The 13,631-nt window shown below is 39.6% G+C and overlaps 1 protein-coding gene across 2 annotated transcripts; it reads left to right on the top strand.

Moving 5' to 3' along the window:
• The first annotated feature begins 318 nt into the window (after positions 1-318).
• On the top strand, positions 319-13,337 carry BIRC2 (baculoviral IAP repeat containing 2). Of its 2 annotated transcripts, none has more exons than XM_075592425.1 (9): positions 319-369; positions 4,825-6,610; positions 7,184-7,283; positions 8,653-8,731; positions 9,511-9,559; positions 9,800-10,039; positions 11,455-11,709; positions 12,273-12,314; positions 12,689-13,337. In XM_075592425.1, the coding sequence occupies exons 2-9, from the start codon at positions 5,695-5,697 to the stop codon at positions 12,880-12,882; spliced, it is 1,875 nt and encodes a 624-aa protein (XP_075448540.1). In that variant the 5' UTR covers positions 319-369; positions 4,825-5,694; the 3' UTR covers positions 12,883-13,337. The 2 variants fall into 2 exon arrangements, with proteins under 2 accessions (XP_075448540.1, XP_075448538.1); XM_075592423.1 differs by lacking the exon at positions 319-369 and adding an exon at positions 1,055-1,158.
• Positions 13,338-13,631: the final 294 nt, after the last annotated feature.

Genomic DNA, 13,631 nt, shown 5'->3' with positions numbered 1-13,631 from the left:
ACATGTCTGGGGCTTTCCGGGATTTCCCAGCCCTGTACTTCCCCGTTCTTGTTCCAACCCCTAAACACATTCATTACATGCTAGAGTAGCTGGGAAAAACCCCGGTCTAGTAACCTTTACACAACACAGTAACCTTTTACACCATACCAAAGAACATTAGTCACAAAAAAAACATTGATTAATGTGAATTTTAATAATCATCAATTAACAATTCCTCCCTCCCCACAGCGGCGCCACAAAAAAATCCTAGGCCCCCCCCCCCCCCCCAAATATAGTGGTTTAGCCCACGGCTCGCGATGCTGCGAAATCTGCTGGGTGTAAGTATATCGGGGGGGGGGGGGGGGGAAATCGGCCATGTTGAGCGGTTAGGTAAGAGAATAACGTCTTGCATTGCCCGCTCCTGCTCCTCTCTTCTCCCAGCCCGCTCTTTAATAAACCACTATGCGGCTTCCTGTTGCTGAATAAGGGAGCGGGTGCCTCTTGCTATAAGCGGGGAGATATACCGTGGCCTCCCGAGTCACCGCTGGTAAAATGGCGCCGCACATTTCCCTTCGGTAGAGCAGACAGCCGCGCACTGTGCAGGGACACCGAGTATTACCGCACAGTAACACATCATAACCGCAACAATGTTAGCGCAATCACCAGGGGACTGTGCCCCGTGTCTGTGCCGCAACAGATTGCTGCGTGTTGTAATACCTCTTATTATTACCAAAGACTAAGATGCATGTAATAGCAGATATTTCATGCATAATGTTGCTCTTCGGAAGTCTAGGCCCACCGCCGTCGTATTGCGAAAAGAAAAAGTTACAACGAAACAAACTAGAGATCAGTAACCAACTAATCCCGGCCGTGCCCAGGAATAGTATGGTATAGGACACAATGGCGGCGGGTGCACGGCTTGTGAAGAGCTAGTTACACACAGAGCCGAATATATTATACAGTCTGTAACGTGCAGTAGGATGACTATGACTGTGCTTTCGGGATATATATGATACACACTGCAGCCGGGGTGTAACCGTTGCTGTGTGTGACGTAATGGGCGGGGACTGCCTTAATATAAATGTCTGGGTGTGTGCGGTGTGCAGTGTGCGACCTGACTATGTGTGCATCTGATTCCTGTGCAGCAGCCTGTGCTGGGAGACTGACAGCTCAGGGGGGGTAGGTTTGTTCCCAGGGAGACTCCTGGTCTCTTGTTTAACCAGTGTATGTATGTATGTATGTATGTATGTATGCATGTATGCATGTATGCATGTATGCATGTATGCATGTATGCATGTATGCATGTATGCATGTATGTATGTATGTATGTATGTATGTATGTATGTATGTATGTGAGTGAGAAGACAGGCTCGCAACCCGCAGTACCTGGAAGATCCTTGGAGAGGTCTTCACCCAGCAGTGGATAAACAAGGGCTGAAGATGCTGTATATCTATATATCAGGCACTCCAGGACTTAGTTTTGCAATAAACGTTATTCCAGTTTCTAAATGCTGGAGTGCCTGCTTCCATCTTTTCTGTATTCCAGTTCCCGAGCAGGATACTACTTTCTGTGTGTCTGTGTCTAACAGGACTTGAAAATATGGCCAAAATAGTGATTTTATTTAATCAACGTTTCGATTTATACATAATCCTTTCTCAAGACCAAAGCATTGATGATTAAATGAATTAAAACATTGTAATATTTTTTTCAAGCCCTGGGTGCCTGAATGTTTCACAAATGTAGTGTATATATTTGCGTAACTGGCAGGACAGTTGTAAGGTGTAGGATCTCCCAGAATGCAAGAGACTAGGGTTGTAAAATGCACGTTTATGATTGGCTGTAAAGGTGTGACGTGAGGTTATATATAGACTTATAGTTACCATGCGAGAAGCTATTGTCATATCACATTGTTAGATGAATGATGGTACCCAGAGCTGTTTTTTATTTTTTACAATGTTTTTTTATTTCTCTCTAGAAAGCAAATGTATGTATGTATGGCAGTGACAATGTTTGATTTACTTAATTTAAATGTTTTAATAAAGTTTGCTATCCTAACAAACTATATTTTTTAGTTTACATACACTAACTGTATTTATAATTGTACAGTTATATCGTCTTAGATGTTAGCTGTCTGTCCTATCTCCTGCTTTCACACTGCATTTGTTGCATATTTATTTTTTTATTCATTTATAAAATGTTTTACCAGGAAGAATACATTTAGAGTTACCTTTCGTTTTCAAGTATGTCCTGGACATAGTTATGATGACAAATACAGTTACATAAGTGAACAGGGTATACATTATATACAAGACATTGCATGCACACTAAGATATATATTGTCTCTGTACGTTCTCCCTACCTACCAATTAGACTGTAAGCTCCTCGGAGCAGGGACTCCTCTTCCTTAATGTCTAGAGCACTTATTCCCATGATCTGTTATTTATATTATCTGTTATTTATTGGATTACCACATGTATTACTGCTGTGAAGCGCTATGTACATTAATGGCGCTATATAAATAAAGACATACAATACAATATTGGGCCAAGCAGCACACGTTTGGTACTAGGTGGCGAGTAGATTTTTTTGGTGATTTGTCGACCACTGTGTGTATGTATGTATGTATGTATGTGTATATATATATATATATATATATAGCTCGCCATGATGTTAAATCCACTCGCCCGGGGCGTGTAAATGTATAGGTTTGTCGAACACTGTATATATATATATATATATATATATATATATATATATATATATATATATATATATATATATATATATATATAATAGACGTATGTAACAGTTACAAACCAGATTAAAATGTGTGACAGCTTTAGTGTTGAAAGAACTTAGACTGGTGGTGGCTGTGCGAGTCTCCGGTAGATTGTTCCAGTTGTGGGGTGCACGGTAAGAGCAGGAGCGGCCGATTCATTGCTGAACCTTGGGACCATGAACAGTCTTTTGGAGTCAGATCGCAGATAAGTGCTGCATATGGTAGGGGTGAGGAGTTTGTTCAGATAGGCAGTTAGCTTGCCCAGAAAGTATTTGATGGAAAGATAGGAAAGATGACCAATCTAGTTGAATAATTAAGATTGGTAATTACCTTATTTAGATCTAGATCATTGTTTCCTTTAACATGAAGTTTTGATTTAAAGAGTAAACGCAGGGGGTCTGCGGAGCTGAAACGTATTGGGCTGTGATTATACAGAAAAACGTGCGCGGTGGCACCAAAACAACTAGCATAAACACAATGAAAGTGCTCATACCGATGGCAACGGTCGCGGTGCGCCGTACTGCAAAGCGGACGGCTGGGGAAGAGATTTCCACATTTGTATTTCTCTGGTGACGGCTGTGTCATGTGAGCGGTTCAGCCAATGAGGGCGAACCACTCCTGGCCAAGCCACCTCTGCTCTGTCTCCCCAGTATAATCAAGATGCCGCTCGGCGGCAGCGCAGGGTGACGTCACAGGATAGCGCTGCTGCCCTGCAGTTCTTGGCATCATTTCAGCTCTAATGGACCCTATACTTCCGCAGAGACATGGCTCCGTAGGGTGTGCTGGTAGCAACTCGTAGGTTTAAATGTCCCAGTCACCTGGACTAGTAGAAAGCTGCAATGGATGATGTCACGGCTTCCTATTGGACATTTAAGCCGTCTTTTTGATAGCCCAGCAGACATTTTTGCCGGCACCCCCTAAGGAGGCAGGTATCTCGGGAAGCATGGATTCCCCGGAGCAGAAATTAATGCAATTCCGGTCCGGAGACCCTCCTTTTCAATCCTATAACTCGAATTAAAGTAAAATAATTTTTACTTAAAATCTAATAGAAATGTTAATCTTGCTACATGGCAATATCATCCTAACTGCCTAATGATACTAACTATTTCTACGTAGTTTAAAAAAAAAAAAAAGAAGAAATGACACTTAAGTATAAGTACAACTAAAATAAAGATAACATGAGTTGCTCTTCTTGTTAAAGCTGCAGTTCAGTTTTTTTTTTTTTTTTTTACATTTATTTTTTTACTTCAATAGTTTTATGTGTGCAATCTCTAATTAGCTAAAGAACTGTATAGCTGCAGGTCAATTCGTTCTCCATGTATTGATAGGTCGAAATTTGGTGACATATATTAAAAGCTGGGATTTGTTTATAATCTGCTTGTCTGTCAGTGGAAGCTCATGAATATTCATGAGCACTCCTGCACTGACATGTGCTAGAGGGAGGGCAGGGCTGACAGAGGGGTGTGCCAGGGCTTGTGACAGGACATGAAGGGGCAGTGCCTTAGCAAATGGCTGTTAAAATAGAATACAAGAAAATTGGTCTTTCAAAGTTGTTTTTTTAAAAACAGAAAATGCTAAAAGTATTTTTTCTTACTACAGAACTGATTTATTAAAAAAAACACATGCAGGATATTGACTGAACTGCAGCTTTAACATAATAGACAGCAATAGAGATGGTGGTTTCATACTAAGAAAATGAAAACTGAAGTCTGTATTTACAAAGTGTTCAGTTTATGGGTATTTAGACAAATGTGCAGCCAGGCTCTTGTATTACCTTACATTAATTACAGTGTTCATGTTCATAAAAGGAGTAGAATCATTAAAGCATCAGTCCTCGTGATGTATGTATATAACCCAGGGGTTTCCTGTAGCTGAAGTCAATGCAGTTAAGCTCCAGAGACCCCCTACTTTAATCCTAAAGCATAGCCTTGAAGACTGTTTCTTTAAAGTATTTATTCTAAACACTTAACAGGCTGTCAAAATTGTGGTGGTGTGTGTTTTTTTTTTTTAATTTGTATATACTGATAAAAATATATAACCGCATTTTTGTTTTTTTCTTTTCCAGGTTCTGACGTCTTGCAAGCCATTTTGTTCTCAACTATACCAATAATTCTAATTTCTTTACTGGCAGAAAACATTCTACAATGGAAGCTTAAAACACCAACAAAGGGAGGGAAGTCTAAGTCTGGGAGGTCGTTTTGTGCACTAAAACAGCCAACATAGTTATTTTATTTAGAAGGTTAAAAAGTCTGTAGTCTTTTGTCAGCTATGGCATTTTTAGGTCTTCTAGTTGTACATCTTCTTAAGACCATTAACTGTTCTATGAATGATCTTAGAACTGAAGAGCTAGCAATGTATAATCCCACGTAGTTTATCAGGATAATAATGTACATTTATGTACGCTTTCCTTTTATACCATCTCATGCCAGTGCTGGTTATAACTGTAGTGGTATGTCCGTTTGCTGCCTTGAGATTGCATGACATACAACATGAAGATGGTGGCCTTACCTCAAGTTAGGTTTGGTGAGATGATAAATACAATAGTATCTATATTTTTAAAAGATTCAAACCAGGGGGAACCTCTGGAACTGAACCCCGGTATTCTCAGCTCCTGGGAGCCCTCCTGTTTCCAAGATACATAACTGGTTTAGTTGCCGGAGTTACTTCATGGACATTTAAATGGTTGTCCAATAGGAAGCTGCAACATCATTCCCCCCCCCCTCCCCCCTGAATTGAAACACGGAACCTGTGCAATTTGGCTACCATTTTGAGTTTTTAAAACTGGTAACTAAAGTGATTCAGCACTGGAGACCCCCTCCCCAGTTTGAATTCTTTAAAAAAAACTAAAACGAGCAGGTGAGATTTCTGCTTTTAAACTAGGTGTAATTCACAACCTTTACATATATATTATACTATGCGCAAATAAATTTAACATATGCACAAAACGACCTCCCAGATAGACTTCCCCTGCCTTCTCCTCTTTTCTATGTCTATATTAAACACAGACCCGTTCTTTACTAAACTGGTAAGCACCAGTTCAAGCATGTGTAAAATTGAATATGATTTTTCATGTGAACTGTACAGAATATCAACATTTTATAGTTTTCCCAGCAATGTGCCAGTGTCAGAGCGTAGTCTGGCTAAAGCTGGTTTTTATTATACTGGCACAGATGACAAAGTAAAATGTTTCAGCTGTGGCCTGATGCTGGATAACTGGAAGAAAGGTGACAATGCAGCTGAAAAACATAAACGGCTATATCCCAGTTGTAGTTTCATCCATAATGCACCTTCAGTGAACCTCGGATCATCCTTGTATTCAGCCTTTTCCCCTCCTGCTACTACAAGCAGTCAGTCGCAATGTTCACATTCTGCCTCTTTTGATATAGACGAAGTTGCGTGCATAAGTGGTTGCTTTTCCAGTTTCCCACAAGACCCAGTGACTACAAGAGCGGTTGAAGATTTGTCGCACCTAAGACCTAATGAAAACAACTTTATAACAGAAGAAGCTAGACTCAGCACTTACAACAAGAAGTGGCCTCTGACATTTCTTTATCCTTCTGAACTTGCTAAAGCTGGCTTTTACTATATAGGACCTGGGGATAAGGTTGCTTGCTTTAACTGTGATGGGAAATTAAACAACTGGGAACCAAAAGATAATGCCATGTCAGAGCACCGGAGGCATTTCCCAGAATGCCAATTTGTAAAAACCAAAACGGAGGTCTCCTCGAGGCTCAACGTTTCAAACGTCAGCATGCAGACCTTCTCCTCTCGTTTCAAAACGTTTGTAAATTGGCCACCCAGGATTCCAGTGCTTCCTAAACAACTTGCGGATGCTGGATTTTACTACGTTGGTAAGATTATACATTTACCACCCTTTAAAAAAAAAATATATATCTTTATATCTCTCTCTTGTGAGACATTCAAATGCTTAGACAGGTCTGCAACCTTGCTTTTCGCCATTATAGTCTAGCATACCGTGCTTTCACTGCAGCAAGGGATTCTGGGAAATGACATGCAAATGAGCACACAGTACCACCTTTTGTCACCAGTTAATTATTACATGGAGCACTTAAGACAATGCTCGCTGTTTTAAACATAGCCTGGGATGAGATGCAAAGCCAGTGAACCCACTCAGACAGACCACTTCGACCTTTTGGGTCTCGTAAGTGTGAGTTTGGTTGTACTGGCTCTGCAATTTGAGACTTTGGGTAGGTCTTCACCACACATATAGGTTATGGTGGGTGAAAAGGTGACTAAAAACTCTCCACCGTATAGCATAGAAAAAATATTGTATTAAATATTTTTATATGCTATACGGTGGAGAGTTTTTAATCGCCTTTTCACCCACCATAAAATATATATGTATATGTATGTCACTTTAAGAATGAAATGTGAATTAAATGTGTCTTGTGTTGCTGTTAAAGGTCGCAATGATGATGTCAAGTGCTTTTGCTGTGATGGTGGGCTGAGGTGCTGGGAGTCTGGAGATGACCCATGGGTTGAGCATGCAAAATGGTTTCCAAGGTATGTTGCACAGAACCTTAATTGCACATGACTGATTTTGTTTTACTTTTGAGATTACTATACCCATGAATTGTATTTTCTTCCATCCCAAATATTTTACCAGATAGTCTTTGTATCACAGTGAGCCATTGTGTATTTTTCCCATTTGTGTGGCTGTTTGCATTTGTTTAAGAGGCGGGGTAGAGATTAGTTACTAATGGACATATTGTGAGATAAATACTCGCCTGGCATTCTCCACCCTCTGTAAATGTTCTGCTAATGTAAATTAAATTAATTCCTAGAGCATAATTGTTTCCTTGCCGTAGTGATGCTACATCAGAACTCCTGGAGCCAATGAAACACTTCTATGGATCTTCATCCATAGCCAGTATTTGATCAAGGAAAATTGTAAATTAAAGACTATTTCTAGAGCTTTTTCTCTACAGTGTGGGTGACACTGTACCTTGTTTTTTAATGATTATTAAGTAGCCCCTTCACTAGCACAGGGAACTCTAAGGAACTACTCCACCGTTGAATCTAAAGCAGTGCCAGATAATCCTGTAATAGGTGGAAGGCAGTACTGTGGTTTGCCTGAAAGTGATTATTTGAATTACTAGCGTTTTGTTTACAGCCCAACAGTGACTTGTTTAATATCTTGAGTTACCACTGAAGAGGAAATCTACAGACCATTGTAACCCTGCCTGCTGTGGCGGACGCTGCGCTCACGAGAGCCCTCCCCGCAATGGCGCCGGGCCCGCTGCGAGGGGGGGGCCGCAGCGCTCGCGCGAGAGCTACTACTGCTCTCAATAGAATTGAGAGCAGGAACTCGCGTCGAGCGGCTAGGCACGCACCCCGGCGGTTCAGCCAATGAGGGCGAACCTGCCGGGTGACGTCATGGCCGCGCCCCCGTCACTCCTCCGCCACGCCCCCCCCCCCCGGTCTCTGCTCCTGCAGTGAGCTGCAGACCGGGGAATCGCCGGAACGTGCAGCCAAAAGTGCGGGCGCGCATTACAGCGCCGTGACCAGGGCCTTAGCCTAATTCCCGTAGCTCTGCCACTTAGGTTTGTGGGGATGTTTCTGTGATCACGTCTCGAAACGGGCCAGTATAGCACAACTTGATCCTTCTGATCTAACCCCTTTAGAAAAGAGCTATGGGAGTTTTTTACATTGCAGTACATTTATTTTACGGGTTAAGCATACTAATGCTGAACATGCGCAGTGTCCCTATAAGACTAAAGTGCACTGCAGATAGAGAAATGTTATGCAGCATATTTGGACAGGAGTGTGCGAGTTAGGAATTGTATTGCCATTCCACACGTCTTTCGTAAATTAACATGTACAATACCGATGCATTGTAAAAATGTGTACCTTCATTTTGTTTATTTTTTAGGTGTGAATACTTATTGCGCATAAAAGGTCAAGATTTTGTCAGTCATATTCAAGAAAGATACCCAAACCTTCTTGACGAGGTAAAGGTGCAAATTGTTTTAATAAAAGCTATTTGTTTTATGACTCTGTCAGTTTGTAAAGTTATATTGTGTTGATCATAATCTAATGTTTTATGGCAAGGTTTATTTTTTTAATTTATTATTATTATTAAGTAACACATTCACTAGCACAGGGAACTATAAGGAACGGCTGTGCCTTTTGGAAGCAGGCACCTTTGGCAGTGAAGGTGATAAAAAGGAAATGTCAACACTTGTAATTTCTGCAGAAAGAAACTAGTACAGTGTTGATTATTCACATGGTCGTAAACTGTGGCCAATTGTAATTTAGCTACATAGAGCTCTGTTCTTCGAACATTGTGTCAATGTCTCAAATGACTACCGCATGGTTACTGAATTTTATAAGGTGGCTGTTCATTCTTTGGATTCTGTGCTCAAGGTGACAGCCTTGTCACGATTGCCCCTGTTCAATATACTGTGAGGCCTTTCTTCCATGTATGACCAGCAATCTGATTGGAGCTTTCACATTATGCAGCTGCACATCATACTGAGGCCCCTGTTCAATGCACTGTGAGCTCCCTCTAGGTCAGGGACACTGTGCTCTTACTTTATTGTAAACCCATATATTACTATGGAACTACACTTTTTTGGTTGGACATAAACTATTTAAAATCCCTGCAAGAGGCCACTTTTAAAGTGGAGTGCACACTACAGTGGTCCCTTTGTGTTTACTGCACATTTCTAGCTTTTTACACCCATTTTATACCATGTAGTATTGATATATATATTTTTTCCTCTCTTAGTTGCTCTCAACTTCAGAAACTCAGATCAGTGAAACACAGTATCCACCCAGTAAGTACAACTCATTTGAAAGGCTATTGATTATGCATTTAATACAGTTGTGAGTTGTTTACCTTGTGTCCATGTAGCAAATATATTTTTTGCTTTTTTTTTTTTTTTACATTCTAATGTTATGCAAAACACAAATTGCTGTATTTGAGTGTTCAGTGTCTGTTTTCAACACAATTTACACATTGCTTTAAAAAAAAAATGATAATTTTTTTTTAAAACCAAATATTTATTTTGATTCAGTTATTCGCTTGGGAGCCGATACTAGCCAGGAGGATGACATTCTGATGAACACCGAAGTGGTTCAAGCTGCCTTAGAGATGGGTTTTAATAGAAGACTAGTAAAACAGACTCTTCAAAGTAAAATGTTAACATCTGGAGAGAATTACAAAGGCGTTGAAGAATTGATATCTGATCTTCTGAATGCCCAAGAAGAACAAACTGAAGAAGAGCGAGAGAGGCAGGCAGAAGACAGCACATCAGGTAATGGTCAATAGAGGTCATTGTGTCCAAATGAGGATGTTGGAAATCTCTTCAAGTAACATTTAAACCAGGGGTTCTCAACTCCAGTACTCAAGAACCACCCCACCCCTCAACAGGTCAGGTTTTAGAATATCTCTGCTTCAGCACAGGTGGCTCAGTTGACGACATAGCCTCTCGTTGAGCCACTTGTGCTGAAGTATGGATATCCTAAAACCCTGACCTGTTGCAGGGGTCTTAAATCTAAGGCCGAGTCCATAGAAGGACAGGCCGTGCGGATGCTCCGCGCTGAGCCCCTGCATCCTCAATGAGGATGCCTTGAGAAGGGGCTCACGCGAGCATCCGCAGGCGTGCTGACGAGTTGGAGTTTTCAGCCGAGCGCCAAGCTGTTTTTCAGCGCGCTGTCGGCTGAAAACCTCCAATCACAGCACAGCAGTGTCACGGCGCCGTGACGTCGGTGCCGTGACATCGACGTCAGTGCGTCGCGGGCGATTGGCCCAGCGACGTCACTGCCCCGCCTCCCTCAGTCTCCCCCCGCCTCTGATCGCGCCCGCTGGCTCGCCTGTATGGGCATGAAATCGGCCAGATTTCAGCAGGCGAGCCTCAGCGTAAGCGCGGCTCGGATCTCCTCACCCTTCTATGGCCCGGGCCTAAAGCAAAGCAAGTTATGCAATTTAATTTTTTATTTTTTATTTTTATTAGTATTTTACAGACAAATTTTAGGAAAATGTTTGCTAACTTGGCTGATATGCATGCTACACATTGTAGTGAGCTAATGGAGGCAGTGCAGAATACCCAACATTTCTACATTGTGCCAATTCTGTAACCTTATTTTGGTTTAATGTGTCACAGCCACCTGAGGAAGTTTTGAGGTTTTAGATGCCCTGTATGATAAAATCTGATCTACAATTAATGTGCTGTACACTCCTCCAGGACCAGTACTGATGAACTGCTTGTTATAAGTAAATTATCCTTACACTTTTGCAGTGAAATTTAGTTTGAAGAACACATCGGATCACGATTGCCATTTACTGGAAAAAATGGTCCTGATGGGGGGAAAAAAAATGTATGAGTAGAAAACTATTTAAATACAGCCATTCCATGCTAAATATTATCAGAAATAAAATACAACCTAAATAAAAATAACAGCAAGATTAAAATTGTTAATCTGGCATTGCAGGAAACGATTGAGTGTTCAAAAAAGTCTATATGAGTTTCACAGGCAACGTGTTGTCAATTATTTACTTTATTTGCGGCTATTGTATTCTGCAAAACTGAAAAGGGACTTCTTCTGTCTGTTACATGTTGGATAAAATGTAATGTAACTTTTGTAACCTCACGGCTACTGTTTTGTTTATAGAATTAGTTTCAAAGTAATAAACATTTTTGCTTTAATTTCGTGTTTATTTGCCTTGCAGATGAGATGTCTTTAATTCGGAAAAGCCGAATGGTTTTGTCACAGCGCATGACCAATATCCATCCTGTTCTGGATGTTCTGCTGTCATCCAATGAGATAACCGCATCTGATTATGAAGTCATCAAGCAAAAATTCCCATCTCTTTTGCAAGCACAAGAGCTGATTGACACTGTTCTACTTAAAGGAAACAAAGCTGTCCAGTCATTCAAAAATTGTCTTAAGCAATATGATCCTCTCCTATACAAAGAATTATTCAGTAAGGATTTTTCTTCTTTACAAGGCATCAGTTTTACTTCTTTCTTACTTGGCAGGGTACAGTTTCCTTACTTATAACTGGTTGCATTCTTGTTTTGAAATCTCAGTAAGAATAATTTATTTCAACAAAGAATAGACACCATTCACTATCCACTACATAATATATATATATCTATATATCTATATCTATATATATCTTTTATAGGATGTTACTCTTCCTTTGCAGATTGTACAATAAGAAAAAAATGTGGCCATTCAGATATCAAATTGCTTATTAAGCGTTGCCCCTTTGTTAGGCCATTTTTTTTTTTTTTTAATTCAAGGGGGAAGAAAACCTAATAATTGTCATGATCTTGGCAGACACCATAGCACCTTATATAAAATCTAGAGGTCTATCCAATTTCATTTGTGTAATTTTTATATCGTTTATATAAGATGTAAACAATTCTCTCTTGGCATTTTTTTTTCTTTTTTATACCAAATTGCTCATTCATTTAAACTTGTTTAAAACATTTATTCACTATAACATGAGTATAATTTGATCATTATTTGTTCTTGTTTTAGTGGAACAGTCACTGAAGTTCATATCCTCAGAAGATTATTCAGGTAAATATTTATCAAGACTGCTCTTCTTAAAATGTTATCTTCCTTTCTTCTTTACGTAATCTTATATAGTTTATTGTATCTTCTTGCGTTTCTTTAAAGTACTCTACAACATTTTTACCTTCAATATTTGTACATAACCGTATGCCCAACAACGATATCTACAAATTACCAAGGAGACATTGTGAACTAATATTGAACAATCCAACATCAAATGCCTTAGTCATTTGCCTCCTTTAACAAACACTGGCGTTTTGTTTTCTTCATGCTCACTTACAGTACATTAACTTTTATTGAGTTGACTGTAATTGCGTGTGCCTTTTTGTTTGCTTTTGTTTTTTTATTGCCTGTAACCACCATTGTATTTTATTTTTTAGATTTACCAATGGAAGAACAATTGAGAAGGCTACAGGAAGAAAGAACCTGCAAAGTTTGTATGGATCAAGAGGTTTCCATTGTGTTCATCCCTTGTGGCCATTTGGTAGTATGCAAAGATTGTGCGCCTTCTCTTAGGAAGTGCCCAATTTGCAGAGGCACAATTAAAGGCACTGTTCGGACATTTCTTTCATGAGTTGGGAAAATGAATGGAAGTTATTATCAGCCTAGGAGTTTGCTTTGCTATTGACTGCTATTTCTCCACAGGAAAATAGCTAAAATGTTTGTTTTGCCTTGTGAACATAATAGTGGTGTTGGAACAGGAAGATGTCAAAACACAAACTGCACACCAGTCTTGAAATTAAATAGAACAAACTAATAGAAATAAAGGATGAAGATGTATTTATGTAACGTATACAGTAGTTTAACAACACTATAAAATGTATAATGCACTACATGTTTAGGAACAGATTAAATATCTTCTAATCTGTTTTGCGACTAATTCACTATATGCTATGTTAACAGTGTGCACTAGCAGTAATAGAAGTTCAGATTATTGCTAAATATGTATAGGCCTTTAAAGAAACAACTTTTGTTACTATACATTATAGTTATACCTATAAATAAATTTGTGTTTTTTTTTTTTTCCAATAGTGTCTTTCCTTATTTTGTCAAAACAACTTTTACAATGATTCATTGCTGGCTGTGATACTTTAAATTTGCTACTGTTGTAGTTCTCATAGTTCACATGAAGAGACCTCACTGAGGTTTCAATAACTTTGAACACTAACTTAAGTTATGAAGAACGGCCATGTTCATCTAACCTTATTCCAGTTGAAATTCCTGCAACGGTTCACTGTCCTCTTACACAGGGTCCTCTGCTTGGTGTATATGTATATGTATTCTACAGTGATAAACATATATATCATATTGATATTTTTTCTC

This window comes from Ascaphus truei, chromosome 3 (genome assembly GCF_040206685.1).
Source record: "Ascaphus truei isolate aAscTru1 chromosome 3, aAscTru1.hap1, whole genome shotgun sequence".
In the NCBI taxonomy this organism is placed as follows: domain Eukaryota; kingdom Metazoa; phylum Chordata; class Amphibia; order Anura; family Ascaphidae; genus Ascaphus; species Ascaphus truei.
This window is presented reverse-complemented; position numbering and strand designations above follow the sequence as displayed.